The sequence below is a fragment of the Dendronephthya gigantea genome, unplaced genomic scaffold (assembly GCF_004324835.1).
Source record: "Dendronephthya gigantea isolate DGI-Jeju-01 unplaced genomic scaffold, DenGig_1.0 000023F, whole genome shotgun sequence".
In the NCBI taxonomy this organism is placed as follows: Eukaryota; Metazoa; Cnidaria; class Anthozoa; order Malacalcyonacea; family Nephtheidae; genus Dendronephthya; species Dendronephthya gigantea.
In genome coordinates, this window is record NW_021163033.1 from 563,680 (window position 1) to 581,338 (window position 17,659).

At 39.0% G+C, this 17,659-nt stretch overlaps 4 protein-coding genes across 4 annotated transcripts; 2 read left to right on the top strand and 2 right to left on the bottom strand.

Moving 5' to 3' along the window:
• Window positions 1–35: 35 nt before the first annotated feature.
• LOC114522641 lies at window positions 36–1,736 on the top strand. The gene is made up of 2 exons (XM_028543371.1): window positions 36–425; window positions 1,079–1,736. The coding sequence occupies exons 1-2, from the start codon at window positions 107–109 to the stop codon at window positions 1,300–1,302; spliced, it is 543 nt and encodes a 180-aa protein (XP_028399172.1). The 5' UTR covers window positions 36–106; the 3' UTR covers window positions 1,303–1,736.
• Window positions 1,737–2,713: 977 nt separating this feature from the next.
• On the top strand, window positions 2,714–4,856 carry LOC114522544 (eIF-2-alpha kinase GCN2-like). The gene has a single exon (XM_028543256.1). It carries the CDS (start codon window positions 2,885–2,887, stop codon window positions 4,841–4,843), a length of 1,959 nt encoding a protein of 652 aa, XP_028399057.1. The 5' UTR covers window positions 2,714–2,884; the 3' UTR covers window positions 4,844–4,856.
• A 431-nt stretch (window positions 4,857–5,287) lies between these two features.
• On the bottom strand, window positions 5,288–8,195 carry LOC114522543 (chondroitin sulfate synthase 1-like). The gene is made up of 2 exons (XM_028543255.1): window positions 7,147–8,195; window positions 5,288–6,751 (listed from the first exon to the last, which is right to left on the bottom strand). The coding sequence occupies exons 1-2, from the start codon at window positions 7,909–7,911 to the stop codon at window positions 5,300–5,302; spliced, it is 2,217 nt and encodes a 738-aa protein (XP_028399056.1). The 5' UTR covers window positions 7,912–8,195; the 3' UTR covers window positions 5,288–5,299.
• A 797-nt stretch (window positions 8,196–8,992) lies between these two features.
• LOC114522545 (chondroitin sulfate synthase 1-like) lies at window positions 8,993–11,397 on the bottom strand. The gene is made up of 2 exons (XM_028543257.1): window positions 11,183–11,397; window positions 8,993–10,629 (listed from the first exon to the last, which is right to left on the bottom strand). The coding sequence occupies exons 1-2, from the start codon at window positions 11,318–11,320 to the stop codon at window positions 9,193–9,195; spliced, it is 1,575 nt and encodes a 524-aa protein (XP_028399058.1). The 5' UTR covers window positions 11,321–11,397; the 3' UTR covers window positions 8,993–9,192.
• Between the last annotated feature and the right edge of the window lie 6,262 nt (window positions 11,398–17,659).

Genomic DNA, 17,659 nt, shown 5'->3' on the forward strand with positions numbered 1-17,659 from the left:
TTTAAAGAAATTTTATCTCCTGGATTTATTAAGGTTGGGCGATGATATTTTAAATAACAAAAAGTGGCAGTACTTTTGCGCATCATGGGACGGTGTGAAAGGCGAGATGCGGCATTACGTGAAAGCAAAAATTGCTGGCACAAAGACGGGGCTTCCTCAGAACCAAGTTCTTTCTTCCAAAGGCCTCTGGGTCATCACTCAGGAACAAGATTCGTACGGAGGTGGTTTTAAGAACCATCAATCTCTGATGAAGGCAGTAGCCCAGATAAACGTCTGGAATTACGTTTTACCGGCAGAGGCTATCGAGGGATTATCCTACGGTGCAACGAGCATCGAAGGAAATTTGCTGCGATGGAGCGACGCTGTCGCCAAATATAATCCAAATGCTCTTGTTACAACAATGCCATTTCACCTCTACCTGCCAGGTAAGCCATATGGAGCTCAGTCAAAACCGAATCAGGGCTAAAGGCGTTGTTACACTATGCAATTTTCTGTGCAACCTGCAATGCAATTCTACCCTTGAGACATCTAAAGCTGGAAAATATAACATTTTGTTACGTTCTGCTAAAATGTTAAAAGTAACATTTAGAGCACGGTTTACATTACCATGCCTATAATTGCATCGCAAGTTGCAAAGAAAATTGCATACCGTAACAGCACCAAGCGGAATTTAGGTACAGTCAAAGGTAGAAACCACTTCATTTACAGACTAGTGAAAGAATATAGAATATAATTTCATTACCTGAGCGTAGTATCCAGGTAACCCTAATCCGAAAAATCTTAAACCTTGATTGTAACCAGTAGTTAGTATTAAAATTAATAAGGTAAAATTAGGTTTAGGATTGAGATTAATTTAGCAAATTAAGGTGATAATATGGAAGTTATCTATTAATCGTATCCGTGATCTTAACCAAATCCTATCACTAGTATATTAATCGCGTACTGAATCGTCGAAAAACCACTATAATACACCTACCTATTGAGTTCTTGCAAGTGACGACCGACGACTAAAGGTTTTATTAAACCACATGCTCAGTGAGAGAGCATCTTTTTTTTACAAAACCTCTTTCATTTGCAGATGCTGCTGTTCAGAAGAGACGAGATGTATATTGCGACTCTTTTGACGGCTGCAATGGTGGCATTAAATATGCTCGTATTGGAACAAAACCACAGGTCAACGCCCCTGGCTATGAATGGCGATGTTATTGTCTGGTCTGTTTGACCAATGATAAAAACTTCAATTTTTTCGTAAGCAGTACTGGCTTATTCTCACGTCAATCTGGTATTATAGCCATTGTTTAATCGAAGGACTCAATGCATTGCATTTTCATTAATTACAGTAAATATTATACTATTGACACAGTACGAATTTTAGATATTTAGCTATTTGCACATCAGTGCCACATCCAAATATCGGGACAATTTAGTGGCGCACCTAATTTGAAATATAGTGACACCAATAAAGTCTGGTCAAAAGTTTGAAAATAAACACACAATAATTTATGTTTTTTCTTCCGAGATTCAGATTTGGAGAGTTTTCTTTCGACGATGCATGTCGACAAAGGCTGTTCCTACCATAGGTCTCTAAGCTGTAGAGCATAGGCATGTGATATGTTAAAGCAAATTTACTCAACGAAGCTTTGAAAAACAGTTTATTCCGAAAGAACTGCTTCTTTATTTACCCGTTGCTCGTAATATTTAAGTAAAACTTTCATTCATTGTGTGAATTTTTAAGCCGTATTAAAGCCGTATTATTGCCACAGAAGTAAGTTATCTAGATCTAACATGTATAATTGGTAATTACGTATTCATATTCTATGCGTATTTATACTTTATAATTAACTGGGTTTTAAATTTAGTCTTTCTTATATATTATTTATCTTATTTTAGATCGAATTGTTTTATTTGTAAATCAAATGTTAATACGATACACAATATCCAGTTTATGTGCGATTTATCAACTTACGCGGAACCACAGTGTATTGTAAACAGGGTTTCATTCATTCATTCATTCATTCATAATTTATTTGATAAGGCAGGTTATAGTATCCGTCAACTAAAAGCTGATGTGGACCTGCCAAACTAAAGATTACAATATATGTTAAATATAACTAAGAATTAATTAATTAATAATATATAAAATCGTCTTTTTTATTACTATTTAAAGCAGCTTCCTTCAGGAAGTTTATATTACTAAATTCTATTTTCTTGAGTTTCGATTTAAAATTATCCTTGCTAATTATTATTTTAATGTCCTCGGGAAGTTGGTTCCATATTATCGGACCTCTACACCTCAACGAGGTTCTGCCTTTCTCAGTTCTACATCTAACAATATCGAAATTTAAGTTCCTTTTCCCTGGCCTTGAATTTCGCTTTGCAAATAGGTTTTGCAAATCGTGCGGTGCCTTATCGTGGTATACGTCATGCATCTTGTAATATCTGCTCTGGTGACAAGTCGCCTTGCGTTATATTAAATATTATCCTCGCAGCTCTTGCGTGGTACTGTTCGAAATCTTGTAATTGTGACGGCGAGCATGTACCCCATACTAATATTCCATATGTTACTATTGGTATAATCGTTTTGTTGTATATTTCCTCCAATACGCGGTTGGGTCTAAAATAGATGCGGAACTATGCACGACGTCTCACTGTTTATATTAGCGAGGTTCAGATTTCACTACCGCCATGTTTATTCACGAAAACGTCCCAGAGACAAGCGTCGTAAATCTGAACTTAAAAAATCTGAACTTAAAAAAATGTTCAGTAGTGAAATCTGAACCTCGCTATTACTGACGCATCATTGTAAACAGGAATGTAAACGACGCGGCAGAATAATATTTGCAAGTCGGTTCTAATTTCTTTCAAGCTAATCGTCGCTTTTGTTATGGATAACACGGAGAAGATTGAAAAAGCAACAAAAATTTTAGGTCACCAATGGGCTGTTGATAAATTTCTTGGCGGAGGAAACTTCAGTCTTGGCGTTTTTCGAGCGCGAGGGGGTATTACGGGAAATTATCATGCTGTTAAGCTCGTTGAGTGGAACTCGAAAAAACAAGCCCTATACCGAATTCGGGAGCTATCCGTTTTAACCAAAGACTTGTCCGATCACAACGTCATAAGGCACCTTCATGAATGGCTAAGCGAGTTTGAAGGTACGGAATACCTTTGTTTTAAGATGGAACTGTGTCTAAACGATCTTAATTATTACATGAAAATAAAGTTCCCGTCGATTGTGAAGGACGAAGACTTTTATAAAGTAGTCTTTCCTCAGATATTGAACGGCCTTGATGCAATCCACTCGATGGGATGGGTTCACCGCGATATAAATCTGACAAATATTCTCGTGAAACTCCCCAATCCAAAATCAATTCGAGAAATAAAAGTTGCGATCGGAGGTTTTATGTTAGCCAGACGCCTGCCAACAGACAGCAAACATGACGATATGTCTGATCAAGCAACACTGGAACAGCAATGGCCAAATCCAGAAAGACTACTTTATCAAGCTCCAGAATTGTCGGCTGATAAAAAACACAGTGAGAAAGCAGACCTTTACAGCGCAGGTATCGTGTTGTATCTGTTGGTTTCAGACCCAGAAGATCGAAAGTCATGGCCAGATGATGAGATTCGCGCTCTCAGAGAAGGGTTTCGTAACCGCACACACTTGTGTCATGACAACCCGGTACTGCACGAACTACTTTTCTCGACGGAAAACAGCCTTTTGCATGGTGATCCTGAATGTCGACCAAGTGCTAAACAAGTATTGTGCCAACTTCCTTGTCAACCCGAGCTTTCTGGACACAACAAAAACAAGAATACGATGCTTGTCCAAGATGCCATAGCAGCCGCCAAAGATGATTTAGAGTTGGTGAATGATTCACTTGGGAAGGGGTCTTTTGGAAGAGTGGTTTCTGTGAAGCATAAAGGAGATAATAAACTGTACGCGGTGAAAATTATTTGCAGTTCTCCGGAGAATCCGGAAAAGTATAAAAATCGTGAACTGACCATTCTCAGTAGTCAAGCAGATTCTCTCAATATGCATGAAAATATCGTGAGATACTACAACTCGTGGGAACTGCGAATCGAAGGGAAACAACCAATATTTTGCATTAGACTGGAACTCTGTCACAAAAACCTTGCCGATGTTTTAAAAGAAAACCCACAAATTGTCGACAAGAAGGATTTTCACAAACGTGTTTTCAAACATATTCTGGAAGCCCTAAAGTATCTTCACGACAAAAATTGGGTACATCGAGATATGCATCCCCGAAATATCCTCTTGAAAATTCCCTCCGAGGAAGATATTAGTTACTGGGTTGCTAAACTTACTGATTTTGGGTTGGCCAGAAAGCTTCCAAACCACAATTCTTTGGAAGAGTCTGATCATTCCGATCAAGTTGACTCCGCTTTATCCCACGAAATCGGACACCCTGAATACCGAGCACCCGAAATCAATACATCTGGTCCCTATGATTGCAAAGTTGATATGTACAGCGCGGGGCTTATTCTTTATCTTCTGTGTTCCCTTTTTAAAAGCGGAAAGAGAAAAGAGGCCTTTGAGGATGTCAGAAGAAAAGAAACGGTGAACAGGGATGTTCTGTGTCACAACAATGAACTCCTTCACAGTTTAATGAACGATCTTGTAAAGCGTAATCCAGAAAATCGTCTCAGCGCAGAGGAAGCTATAAAAATATTTTCCGAGTACCTCGACAACACTTCAAAACTCGTTAAGCCTTCAAATGACCTTCCCCTTTCTAAGGAGCTCGCGTTGGTCTCGCTAGATGAAGCCGACGGCAAAAGCACGAAAAACGAGGAGGATGATGAAGAAGATATCGACCTACGCTAAGGAAGTATATCTAAGATATGGTTTTCTTTTTATAAGTAAAATAAGTTTGAGCTAACATTACCTCATCATTTAATATAACCTTATCAAATAACGTAATTTAATAGCCTTTCATAAAATATTATGTCGTACATGTAGGACTGCTCTTGCATGAAGATTAGTAGCGTTGTGGCGTTGTTACTGAATATGAACCAATTCGAAGCTTTATGACAATTTCTTGAACGACATTAGCATATGTAAATGTAGATTTGATTTAACTTGCACGATTTTTACACATTACATAAATTGCATGAACTACGTAGAAATAGTTACATATACTTGGAAATATATTACATTTCGTTTTCATAGATTACGTCAATAATTCCATAACGCTCCCTCGAAATTCAGTTCAGTGCGAGGGACGTACTGGGATATGTTATATTATTGTCGCCAGTTGTATGTTTAATTTCAATAAGAATGCTAAAAGTAATCGTTGTATTTCAAGATCTGTTTTCTAAAAAGTTCATCCAGCGCGGACGAAGCTGAACTGAGATACGCCGCTGTAGCATCACGACACATCTTCTGTTGTTTAAATGTCGACCTCGGGGAGCAAGGCGCATGCTTATGAAACACGTGCACTAACCCGCGGTCGGGCGCTCTGAACACCTCAAACCTTCCACCTCTAACAAACTTTTCAAAAAACTCAACGTCCTCTAGTCCCCAACCTCTTATCGTCGTATTGAATCCGCGGACAGTAGTGACGTCATCACTAAAGATACACACTGGTCCGTAACTAAAAATGCGCCACAGACCTGCGTCCTTTTTGAACGTGAAAACGTTTCCCTCCTTCGTTTTCCTCGCTCTTGTAATGTTTGGATGAAATTTACTAAACATTATAGGAAAGTAGATTTGTCTCCCTGGAATTGTGTTTATCCGACAGCGATATAAGTAATCCGTGTCAAAAACTAAATCAACATCTGAAAATGACAGAAGTGCCCCTTTGCCAAAATACTCTGAACCCTTGTTTAGGGCCAGTCCTCGTTGAAACACAGTCGCGTCCAGATTGAGCCAGTGAAACACATCATGCGGATATTTCTTTTTGTACATGCTCATGATCTGCTGGTGCTTTTGGGGATCTTTGAGCTTCGGAAAATACACCACTAATAATTTGACCTTTTTGTCGCGACGGAGAAAGGCGTTTTCGAAACTAGAAAGAAAGCGGCGAAAATTGTTCAACCTTCCGGCAAGCGGGACGACAAAATGTACGGTTTCCGTGGCATGATGTGAAATTGTGCGGAAATGTAGCGGCGTATAAGGCTGTTGGAATTGGAACAAGTTTTTGCTGATGAACCGTCTTTGTTTTTCCCGCGCAAAATGTTGAATAAGTTTGACGCTGTTCAAGCGAATTATTGACTGCAGGCCCAGTACGGGATGATAACGCGTATACCCTATGATGTCTTTACCAAAGCGAATTGCATGACTACCAATCATCTCGTCTCCATCTTGAACCAGTTTTTTCCCTTTACGGACCACTTTAAGTAGTGCGTCTCGCAAAGAATCATGGATCCAGCGCAACGGAGCTTTTTCACTGGCAGAGAAAACTTTCTTTGTGTTGAATTGTTCCCAAGGGAGGGTGCTATTTTGATACATCGCACCGAAAAAGTTCGTTCTTTTTGGTGAAATAACTTTTGAGGAGTTTGCTTCCTTCTTCGTGACGGCCTGGCGGGAGTTTTCAAGTCGATGATTCAGCAGCCAAGCCTTGTGGTATAGTTGTTGTGATGCAATCGTGACGTAATGGACGTGAAGACGTCTCATGTAGGCTGGGTCCTTGATTGGATGCAGCGTGATTGCGCTAGACATTTCAGGTGTATTGAGGTCACCGTGGTAGGCTTTGTCTTGATTGGTGTACGTGTGGTGAAATAACTCCCGCCCCTAACGAAAAGAAAATATATATAAGGCGGTATATATATAAAAATTAAATTGCCACTGACAATTAATGGCTTAGTTCGATGAGTGAAATCACATACTCTTGGGCGGTTGTTGGAAAGACGGTTTGAAACATAGCGCTTAACGTGAGCTAAAAGCATTATTAACAACGATAATTTCAGTTAACTGATTGTTTTTATCAAATGAAAGTTCGTCTGGTTCTTTGTGATCGCAAATCTAGAAATGAAACTTGTGGTTTTAAACCGAAGAATGCTCGTGCATAGTCAGGTGTTAAACAAGGGGAGGGTACTATCTTTTCAAAAAAACTACAAAGGACGAAAGTCGCGAAATTTTGTCATCGATACGACTATAATTTTTCTCAAAACCTTGATAGAACTGACCTGATATGCCCAAGGACACATGACTCCAGCAAAATTTCGCAAACATCTCCCGACTTCTGTATCCTCATGAGCCGTAGCGGTGTTGTTTGAACAGTATTCCAAATGAGGATTGACCATTTCCAATACTCTTCGAGACATGATAATACTTGGGCCACCTATGCAGAAATTATCTCCCTCTCTAAGGCCCAGTTTCCCTCTCTCGTGTCTCTTTCCCTGACCAGCCTGCCCGAGTAACAACGCTTCAGAACTGTCTATTTTGCTCAAGTACGCCACAAGCTTTCCTGTTCTTATATAAACATCGTCGTCCGCGCGAATAAACCATTTGAATCTCTCGATGAAATTATCGTGAATATATTTTAGCATCGCTAAAGATTTTCGCTGCGGCGGGTGCACATTATCCGGTACGGTAAGATACACGACCGGAAAGTCTACCTTGGGGGTTTTGTGCCCCTTGCCGGCGAAAAATACCAACTTTCCCGGTAGATTATTTCCCCAAGTGTCGAATACTCCTTTTGCGCGAGTTGTTAGGAATTTCTGTGATGTAATAACACCGATAAATAAAAGATCTCTTGCACCGAGTTCATCTTTCATATGTTGTGGTTTCGTAGGCTTTTTGATGCTTCGAAGTTGCTCGCAAATTCTGCTGCTCAGAGTTGTTGGTGAAGGGAGAATATAGCGACACCACCAAACTCCGATGGTAAAACTCAGTGAAACGCTGACCAGAAACGTCCATGCTCGTAACGTTACAAAAAATTTCGTCTTCATGATTGTGTATGTGACACAGTGATAAAAAACTTACACATTTCGTTGTGAATTCATGGTTAAAACCTCTCATAAACAGCCTTGAACACCTTGTCTACAATATCCACGCTTATCCAGATTAAGACACGGGACATTTTGGTCAGTTTCTTAAACCGGCATCTTTGTCAAGCAAGTCCTTGCCACTTAAAGGCAGTGTTTCAAGCGAAAGAGTTGACAAAACATTGAATCGATTTAAATGAATATATCTGATACCCACGCTGAATAAATATTGTAATTTTCATGTCAATTTTTGGTTGCCCCTAGTAATCCGTTTTTGGCGTTTTGAGCATTGTGTTTATTCTTGATTCATTTGAATTCGCATTAAGCTTAATTGGTTTTTAGATACATTCATAAGGTGATTAAAGTTTATATATATTTTGAAACATTTCTCAACTCTTTCTTTCAAATTATTCCTTAATAAGGTGTTTCGAAGGAATTTATAATTTGGTTACCGGATTTTTTGCACTTTATGGGACGACTTTAGTATCTGGTGAACAACAGCAAATATTGACGTAAGAATTTCTCTTCAATGTCCACGCGTTTCAAAGAATTTCAGTGGTCTGTATCGGTGTCTCGGTGTTAAATAAGGCATGAATAACCTGTGAATAGCCCTGAGTATGAAATATATTTATTTTACCAGAGCTAAAAAACCTTGTTTTTGCCTTCCGAGCTATTTTGTTTGTACAAGCTAAGTAATTGAATCTGGCAAGTCTTTGTTGGTCATATATTTTCCATGGCCGACAGAATGCTTAAATATTTGCATGCGTGCATGTTTCCAAGCACAAAGACAATGTCAGTGTATTCATTATACAATGTCAGTTATAGACAATGTCAGTGTATTCATCGCTAAAAGAAACGTCATCATTCCAGTCAATGTTCTGTGTCCACATTAACTTCGGGTTGGATCATTCATCATTGTTAAATGATCAAATTAGGTTTCTAACGGTTGTACTAGAGTAGACTGACATTGCCACTAGCGCAAGAACTTTTATATATAGTTAATTTTTAATGTATATATTATAATTCTATGAGGTTGCCCTTGTGAAGATTACATTAGATTGTCGAGGACTGCATGGCTTATACAAATTAATATGCTCTAGGTTAGAACATTTAGTTGCAGTGCTGTGTCGGTTTTATTTAGAAACAAACTTCTTAGAAGGCATCCGTAGTTTTTCATTCGATTTGATGGTCTTGCAAACATGTTGCATATAAAAGCTACAACAGGCAATGTTCTGGGCGAATGTTTCAGAGAAAATCCCTAAGATAATCCTTTCTAAACATATAATCAATCAGCGCTTTCCTCGAGTCAAACCTGTCCGTGCAGGCTTCGTAACTTGTGGTATCGTTTGCCAAACACGCCGGCCGCGCGGTGTCTAGAAGCAAGAGACCTGGGTCATGCGCTCTGAACACATCAAACGCACGTTGTTCATGTGTGATAAAAAGATCCACCATAGAGCTACTCTCTGAACTCGCATTCACAAACGGATGCATGTCTATCAACGACTTGACGTCAGCGCTGTGCGCGCAAAATGTTAAATAGTTTTCAAATTCCCATAGACCTTTTCGGTAAGCGTTCTTTTTGTCTCGTGTCTTTAACGCTAAGGGAAAATAAATACGCCCTTTGTCGGTATTTTGACGGCAACGAGCGAGAAAATCCGCGTTGATTGTAAAGTTCGCTTCAGTGAATAGCAGAAGTTGACTTTTGGGAAAATGTTTTAGAGTTGCATTGAAGACACCCTGTTGCTTAAATTTCCCGTCTACCTCGAGCCAGACGAACTTAGAATCTCCGAATTTTTTTCTGTAGTTTTCACGAATGTTCTTAAACGTTTTAACGGAAAACACGCTGCGGCGAAAAAATACAACGAAAATGCGAAACGACTCCTTCAAATTCACCAACAATTGGTGAGCACCTTTGAGGAAGTTTTCTAATCTTGATACAGATCCCTTGGCGGGAACTACAATGTTAATCAGCTCTTTCTTCGGTTTTGTCTCTTGTGATCGAAAAATCAAACTACCGTATGAGTTTTTAAACTTAACTCGCCTCGGTTCTCGAACACTCTTTATTTCCTGCCCTCCGATATGGCGTTTCATTCGTACCGTATAGTGTACTTCATATAAGTTACCACCAGTCGGACTCTCTCTGGTATAACCGACGGTATATTCACCAAAGTAGAAGCCATGATACAGTTCGGATCTTTCCTCCTGCATTATGTCTTGTTTCGCTTTCTCCGTCACCTGTCTCAGAATCTTTGCCTTCGAGCTTATAATAGCTTCAACCGGACTTGAAAATTGCCGTACGCCAAAACTTTGAAAGCCTAGCTCTTGAAACATGGCCCACGTTTTTGGCGGAAGGCGTTCATCATGGGTAAGTTTTCCCATCGAATGAAACTCGTCGCAATGCCTGTTGTGGCAAAAATACTCGGCAGATTTCCTAAAGAAACTATCGTCGCCTTTCGATAGAGTTAGTATTTTTTCTGTATTTTCCAGTTGTTCTTTAAGTCTTCCTGCTCGACCTTGCTTCTTTTGATGCCTCATACTTAAAAAATGATAATGAAGACGATAAAGGTAGCGGGCGTCTTTGACAGGATGTAAACTCACGGCTTTCTCAAGAGGTATCAAGTCAAGGTTTCCGTGGTAAGCCTGTTGGTCATCACCGTAGTCTTGATAAAAAATTTCACTTGCCTGGAATGTAAATAAAGATTGCTTTTGGAGATGTACTATTAGTAGAGGCTACTATTCAGGATAGACTTGCTGTTATTAGAGTATATCGAATACCGGATACCCTACGGTTCCGGGTTCGCTACGTAATTTTATTCGGTAAATTTCTATGCAGTTTCTGTGTAGTTTAGGCTCTACCCCTGACATTCCTCTTCGGACACATTCCCAGTTGCTTTCATTCAAACCATCCTTAGCTTTGAATTTGATTATTGCATTGTATAAAACGAACTTCAAGACTTCTGGCAAGGATGTTTAAGAACCCATCCATAGATAGGTCTCGCTATGCCTCCCGGTCTCCCCTCTCCCCCTCTCCTTCCTTCCCTCTCTCCTCCCTCTCCCTCCTCTTCCCTTCCTTTCCCCTCTCCTCTCCTCCCCTCCCTCCCTCTCCTCCCCTCTCCTCCCCTTTCCTCTCCTCCCCTCTCTTCCCCTCTCCTCCCCTTCCCTCTCCTCCCCTCTCCTCTGCAGTTACAGGGATGACGTAATTAAATATAAATAAAAGCAAACAAACTAAACCCACCTCGTATCCCCATGGACATTGCACGCCCACGAACTTCCTTAGGCAGCGGCCTACTTCACTATCCTCATGCTCCGTGGCTGTATGCTTGATACAATAGTCTAATTGGGGATAGACTTTCCTCAATACCGACTTACTCATTATAATTCCCGTTCCACCAATGCAAAAATTACTCTGGTCTGCTAGCCCCAGTTTTCCTTTTTCCTGTTCGTACCGATAACCCGGATGTCCGCATACGTCATCGCGTCCAGGCAAACTTATTAACAGGGCACCCAAGTTGTCATTGTTGATGTAAACATCGTCGTCCGCTCGTATGAACCATCGGAAACTATCGCCATGATGCTCGTAGACATACTTAAGCATCAAAAACGCTTTCTCTTGAGGAGGATAAACATCGTCGGGGACTGAAAGTACAACCAATGGTAAATCTACTTCCGTCTTGTTCCCCGTATTCCCCACGAAAAATATCACCTTGCCTGGAACGTCTTGTCCCCAGGTTTTGTGAATTGCGACCGCGCGAGTAGAGATCGTTCCGAAATGTGTCATAACAGCGACCAGAACCAAACCTTCAAATTGCACTTCCCCGCTAAGATTTTTATGTCGTTCGGAATAAGGTGGATGATAACATCTGTTTCGCCACGTAGGGCTCCATACGTATTGATTGTACACACGTAAGACAAAGAAATAACTGCATAGGGAAGTGGCAAGTATAACACAGCAAGCCTTTTTAGACATTTGTTGATCGTCATGGGCTACTTCATAGAGCAGTTTAAACGAGATTTGTACACTCCCTCATCGATCTAAAAGAAAACACATATAGTCAGTGTCACTTCGGTACAAGCAATAGACACTAGCCAACTTATTAGCTGTGATTAAGGTTATTATTGGTCAATTCAATCTTTCTTACGAATGTTGGGAATCGTGTCTATCAACATTTCTGAACGAACACTGCATAGATTCGAGCTTCGATTTAATGAATACGTTACGTGCCTTTCATCCCTTATCAGTGTTGCCATTTTGTGATCTTAAATATAGTAGTCTGGCGTGTAGACGCGGAGATTTGAACGGAAAAAGCTGGTCCATTTAAGAAGGAAAATTCCAGTTGGTAATTATATGAAGTACGGCAACACGTTGTCTGAATACGAAATATTTATCAGAATACGAATTTTGCAGTGAAATCCCCTTTAGCCTGCATCACAGACTAAGCGCTCTACCTTACTCTACTCTAGACTTCAGAATTACATAACATATAAACAACGCTAGGTGCTTTATACTAAAAAAAAAAAGGAAGACGCGTCGCCTATACACCTCGTTGATTTTTGCTGAATTTTTTAATTTTGTTAATTGCAAGTCTCGAACGTTCAAAACATTTGCCTTTGGCTTTGTTGCCATTTTGTTAGCAAAGCTAAAGAGAAGGGTATGATATACAAAATAAGATGTAAAGGTATTGCATGAACGACTTAAACAATCTTTGTCAATAAGAGATAAAATCAAGTTCGTAGAAATGCTATATTATCCTGCATACGACAAAGAAGCTTTATTATAAGCTTTATTATCCAGCTGGTGGGAAAGAAAGGTATTTGTCACAATGTTCACGCAAGTGGATCAATGAATACAATATTTTTTCGCACAAGAAACTGTATGTTGGTTCCGTCTACACAGTATCGGATCCGCTCGTAACGTCTTCGTCGTCTGCCGTTCTATGCCGTAACAACCGAAATTTGTAACGAGTTCCGTTGTCTTTTTCTTTGTTTTCCTATTGATGCCTTTGGGCAAGGGCCGGTTGTAAGCCCACTTTAATTAGCTTAAATGGTAGACAACCAAAAAATACATAACACTAGCTAGCATTGTCATACTTGTTATAAACTATTAAACTTAATTCTACCTACTACACTGTGTAATTGAAAACACTATTATTGTAATCATTAGGAACACCTTTAGATTTCTTCTTTGATAAATCTGATGTGTTGGTTTTTATGTCATTTCTGAGGATCCACAGGCAATGCTGTGGGTTTAGTATAAACTACACGTTTCACTTTTGCCGTGCAACAACGAATTGCGAAGCATTTTACCAGATGCCGAGAACGAACGATTATAAAACCCCGTGGCAAAACACTGTTAGATATGTCCGCTTAAATCCGAGGATTTCTCGATGCTTCACCTATCATGGCTAATAACTTACCACGATAACGCCTTGTTTCTTCTTTGCCTGAGCACCAGTTGAACGAGAAGTTGAGATTTCTGGCATTTCTAGTGCCAAACACTCAATTGCACACACATTCAAATATAGTCTGGTATTGACCTTAGCAAGGTTCTTTTTTCCAAACAAACAAGCTTGTGACCTGCTGTGTTGGACTATGCGCAATGATAGTGAAAAATACGTCATGTCGAGTTAAGCGCGATAAAAATGGCATAAATATGGAAGCGTTTGTTGGGGTCTCGAGACCAAACTATGACCCAATATAAAAAAACAGCGGGCATTCTGTGAAAATGAAATGTGAAAATGGCGAGAGGCATATCAGAATACTATGAAACAGTATTCTTGTATACGTTCTCCTTCAGAGAAATTTTTCAGACATACATATACTGTTGGTGTTTTTACACGTTTAATTTGATCCAAACTATTTCCTTATTTAAACTACATAATATGTATAATTATATATTATTCTTGTTAAACAATTACACCCGAATTTCTGGAAACAACTACGATTGTCTTTTTTCATTCATGCAGTTCAGGTTTTTAAGGCAGAAGATAAATCGTGTCTGAAGTTCAAAAACCGTATCTGAAGCTTCTTCACAGGCGGTATTTATTTGTTAAAGTCACGAGTTGAGAACAATCCAGTGCAATTCATAGAAGCAGCTTCTGTTAATTTACAAGAACTTGTCGGGACAAGAATCGATCACGAGAACATCTCCTGCGGTATTTATCAAGTCGAGCCTTACTTCAGTGACATAACGACACATTTAAAACCAACACTTTTGTAAAATGCAATCATGTGTATCGGCTGTGTCTTCGCCTCGTGACCAGAAGATGCGAGAAGTAACAACAAGAATACAATTGTTTTGTTTTTCATTTTTGTTTAGACAACTTTATTTACAAATTTATCTTAAGTGCAATCTATTTATCTTCCGATGCGAAATTGAAGAGCTCTCTTAGATAGTACTTTAAAGCTTTACGCCGGACCTTACATGAGAGCACGTTGTGTGCAAGTGAATTGTAAATGGTTTGGATCTGGCCGAAGCCTAAGAAGGGTTTGAAGAGATTCAAAAATTCAAGTCGTAAACTCCACCCAGACTCACATCAGAAACGTACGTAAAAAAGGAAAACATCAGGAATGTAGATTAGAACACTTCACAAAAGGAGGAATTTAAATCAGCAAGTTTATTTAAATTTTCGGTAACCCAATCAGAATGCATTAATTTTGATAAAAAGTACAATATATACCATTTTACACGAAAGTATTAAAAATTTAGGGATTCTGATTGGCTTCGCCTAAAATTGTAAACAAATATATTGTTTAGTTTAAAACGAATTCCTCCTTGTTTTTCTTTCTATCTTTCTGCGACGATTTCCTGACTGCATTCAGCGTGTTGCCAGCTTTTTCCAACCTTGAAACTTTTAAAATGGCGAACACGGACAGGAATACGACTAGTGCTGCTGTGACCCTCGCCCGCGTTTCTAATTTCAGCAGCGGTCATCTTTAAAAATCTAGCGCATTTGTATTCGAAGCCTCTGCGGAGGAGAGAGGGCTATTGCGAAGTCAATGGCGATTCTGTTTTTTGGGCGAATCATTAGCAGGGAGAACTTACTCGTGACTAAATTGCAACTAGGCGTTTTAGCGCTGATTTGTGAACCGATTAGGATGAAAAAACACCGGTAGGGTTGACATATTGGTCATTCGTTAAATGATTATCTTATACGGAGTGGAGGGGCACAAGAAGGGGGTGGGTAGCGAACGGGGGGGGAGGGGTAATAGAATAGAATAGAATAGAATAGAGGTTTATTCAAATTACTTTGCAGCAAAAGCTGAATTACGTAATGATTACAACCTTTGTATTAAAATTAATTATGATACTACTGATATTACTTACATCAAAAAGTTTAAAAAGCAGAATAAAATTCAGTTAAAATCTAAAAGTCAGGTAGACCTAAACCTATTTAATTTTATTATTGAATCTGTTGCACATAGCAAAGATAAAAGAGTTTTTGGTCCTTTCAGTTTTAATTAGAGGCAAGTTAAAATTATTTACATTCCTTAAAAGATAGCCTGGATCGTATCTTCCAGGCAATAAATGACGAATCTTGTGATTTTCATCGGACATTACAGATTGGAACAAAGTGTCACATAAATATTCGTGATGATTTTCCATGGATTTAAAGTTTAACAATCTGAGAGCATCAAGGTAATGCGTATCGGGCATAATTATCGCAATTGCCCTTTTCTCCAACCGTATCAGATCATTCTTTAAATATTGTGGTAATGAGTGATAAAATAGTGGTATTGCATAATCAACAACAGATCTGATACATGAAGTGTAAAACAATGCTAAATCTTTCGATTTCACTTTGGCACGTTTTAATTGTGAGAGAAAGTATAATCTTTTATTCACTTTCTTAACCACAACCGCGATGTGCTCATTCCATTCCAATTTACTGTTTATAGTGAGACCCAACAGCTTTATACTTTCCACGACTTCTAATTCTTTACCATTAAGAACCAAGGGATCCATATCAATGGGATTTGCGGAAAACGTAATGCGCAGTTCTTTGCATTTCTCTGAGTTTAGTTGCATCCTGTTTTTTTCAGACCAGCAAGACATTTCGTTTACTAGGCTCTGAGCTTTACTAATGCCGTTTTCCCGACTATCTCAGATGTTGTTGAGTCAACATACTTCCATAGATCCCCTTGAGATATATGTAAGTCGTTTATTAAAATAATAAACAACCAGGGACCTAATTTTGTGCCCTGAGGGACGCCTGATGGAACAGAGTCCCACGACGAAAAGCAGGAATTTCCCAGCTTAATTCTCTGGAATCTATCGGTAAGAAAATCCATAATCCAATTTACGACACTGTGGGGAATATCTAATTGTGACACTTTTTTGATCAGGATTGAATGGTCTATGAAATCAAAGGCTTTCCGATAATCGAAAAGAATTGTTCTAATAACTGATCCATTTCCATCTGTTCCAGTGTACCATTGGTGTAACATATTAATAAGTGCCATTGTTGTAGATGATTCAGGTATAACGCCGTATTGATTCCGATCAATCGCCTTTAGTACAGCTGGCTTTACATATTTATTTACCACAAATTCTTCTGCTACTTTAGAAACGCACGAAGTAAGCGAAATCGGTCTTAGATCTTTTTCCGGGTGTTTCACAATCTTAATTTTTGGCATTGGAATAACATCTGCCTTTTTCCAAGGGGAAGGAACATACTGCTCTCGAAAGGATGCGTTGAGAATAAGGGTAATAGGAAATGCAAGGATAAATGAATATTCCTTTAGAAGCCAGTTAGGGATTTCATCTGGACCAGCTGCTTTGTTCACCTTAAGTTTTGATAAGACTCTCTGTACTGATAATTCTGATACATTGAGAAAAACTGGAGACTCTTCCAAAGGGTATTTGGATAGTGGAGAATGTAACCTATACTCATTCAGTGGGTCTAGAAATGCCGCGTTAATCTTATTTGCTTGATCTTTAGGGCTTAAGTTGGAGAATTTCTCAACGCCTGTAAAGTTGGACACGCTTTCTTGATCTTAAAATTACAAATACGTTTCACCTCGTTCCACCATTTCTGTGGATTTTCTTTTCCCAGTTTTTGAACTCTTGACTCGTAGTACTTTCCACGACATGCCTTTCTTTCAGCATTGACCATGTTTCTGTAATATTTAAATTCGGTTGAGTTAACTCCATATATAGTAAACGCCTTCTGTCTTTTTCTTATAAGGCTTTTCAATGTGTGATTCATCCATGGAGCATCAGTTAGGGAAATTTTAACTTTCTTCATTGGCATAAGAATGTTTAATCCAGACAGGACGGCTTCATTAAAAACGTTCCACATATTTTCACAATTTTTTTCAGCCATAAATAATTCCCAGTTTATTGAGCTGAGATATCTTCCCAGTTCTGCTTTGCAGTTTGCTCGTCTATCTCGCTTCGTTATAATCTTCTTCTTTTCTTTATTACTGGGCTTAATGCTTGGTGGTATCACTATAGTGTTATGGTCAGAAAGACCAAAAGGAGGAAACGCCTGAGGTACCGTATAATATTCATGCATATTCGTCAACAATAGGTCTAAAGTAACATTATTTCTTGTAGGGACCTTTATAAGTTGTTTAAGACGAAATTGTTTTAACAGATTATTAACTTTTAAACGGTTAAAGTCTCCAGCTAAGATTATGCCGCAACTTTGGTATTTGGACTCTATTCTTGTAAGAGAGATAAATAAATGTTCTCGAATTAACGCATCACAGT

Bases quoted from the DNA above. Each gene is read 5' to 3' on its own strand.
- LOC114522543 (XM_028543255.1), bottom strand. From the start codon at position 7,911: ATGAAGACGAAATTTTTTGTAACGTTACGAGCATGGACGTTTCTGGTC. The intron at 6,752-7,146 runs GTCAGTTCTATC...TCTTTTCGTTAG, and splicing joins TGTGTCCTTGGGCATATCAG to GGGCGGGAGTTATTTCACCA.
- LOC114522545 (XM_028543257.1), bottom strand. From the start codon at position 11,320: ATGAGTAAGTCGGTATTGAGGAAAGTCTATCCCCAATTAGACTATTGT. The intron at 10,630-11,182 runs GTGGGTTTAGTT...TTTACATTCCAG, and splicing joins AATGTCCATGGGGATACGAG to GCAAGTGAAATTTTTTATCA.
- LOC114522641 (XM_028543371.1), top strand. From the start codon at position 107: ATGCGGCATTACGTGAAAGCAAAAATTGCTGGCACAAAGACGGGGCTT. The intron at 426-1,078 runs GTAAGCCATATG...TTTCATTTGCAG, and splicing joins ATTTCACCTCTACCTGCCAG to ATGCTGCTGTTCAGAAGAGA.
- LOC114522544 (XM_028543256.1), top strand. From the start codon at position 2,885: ATGGATAACACGGAGAAGATTGAAAAAGCAACAAAAATTTTAGGTCAC.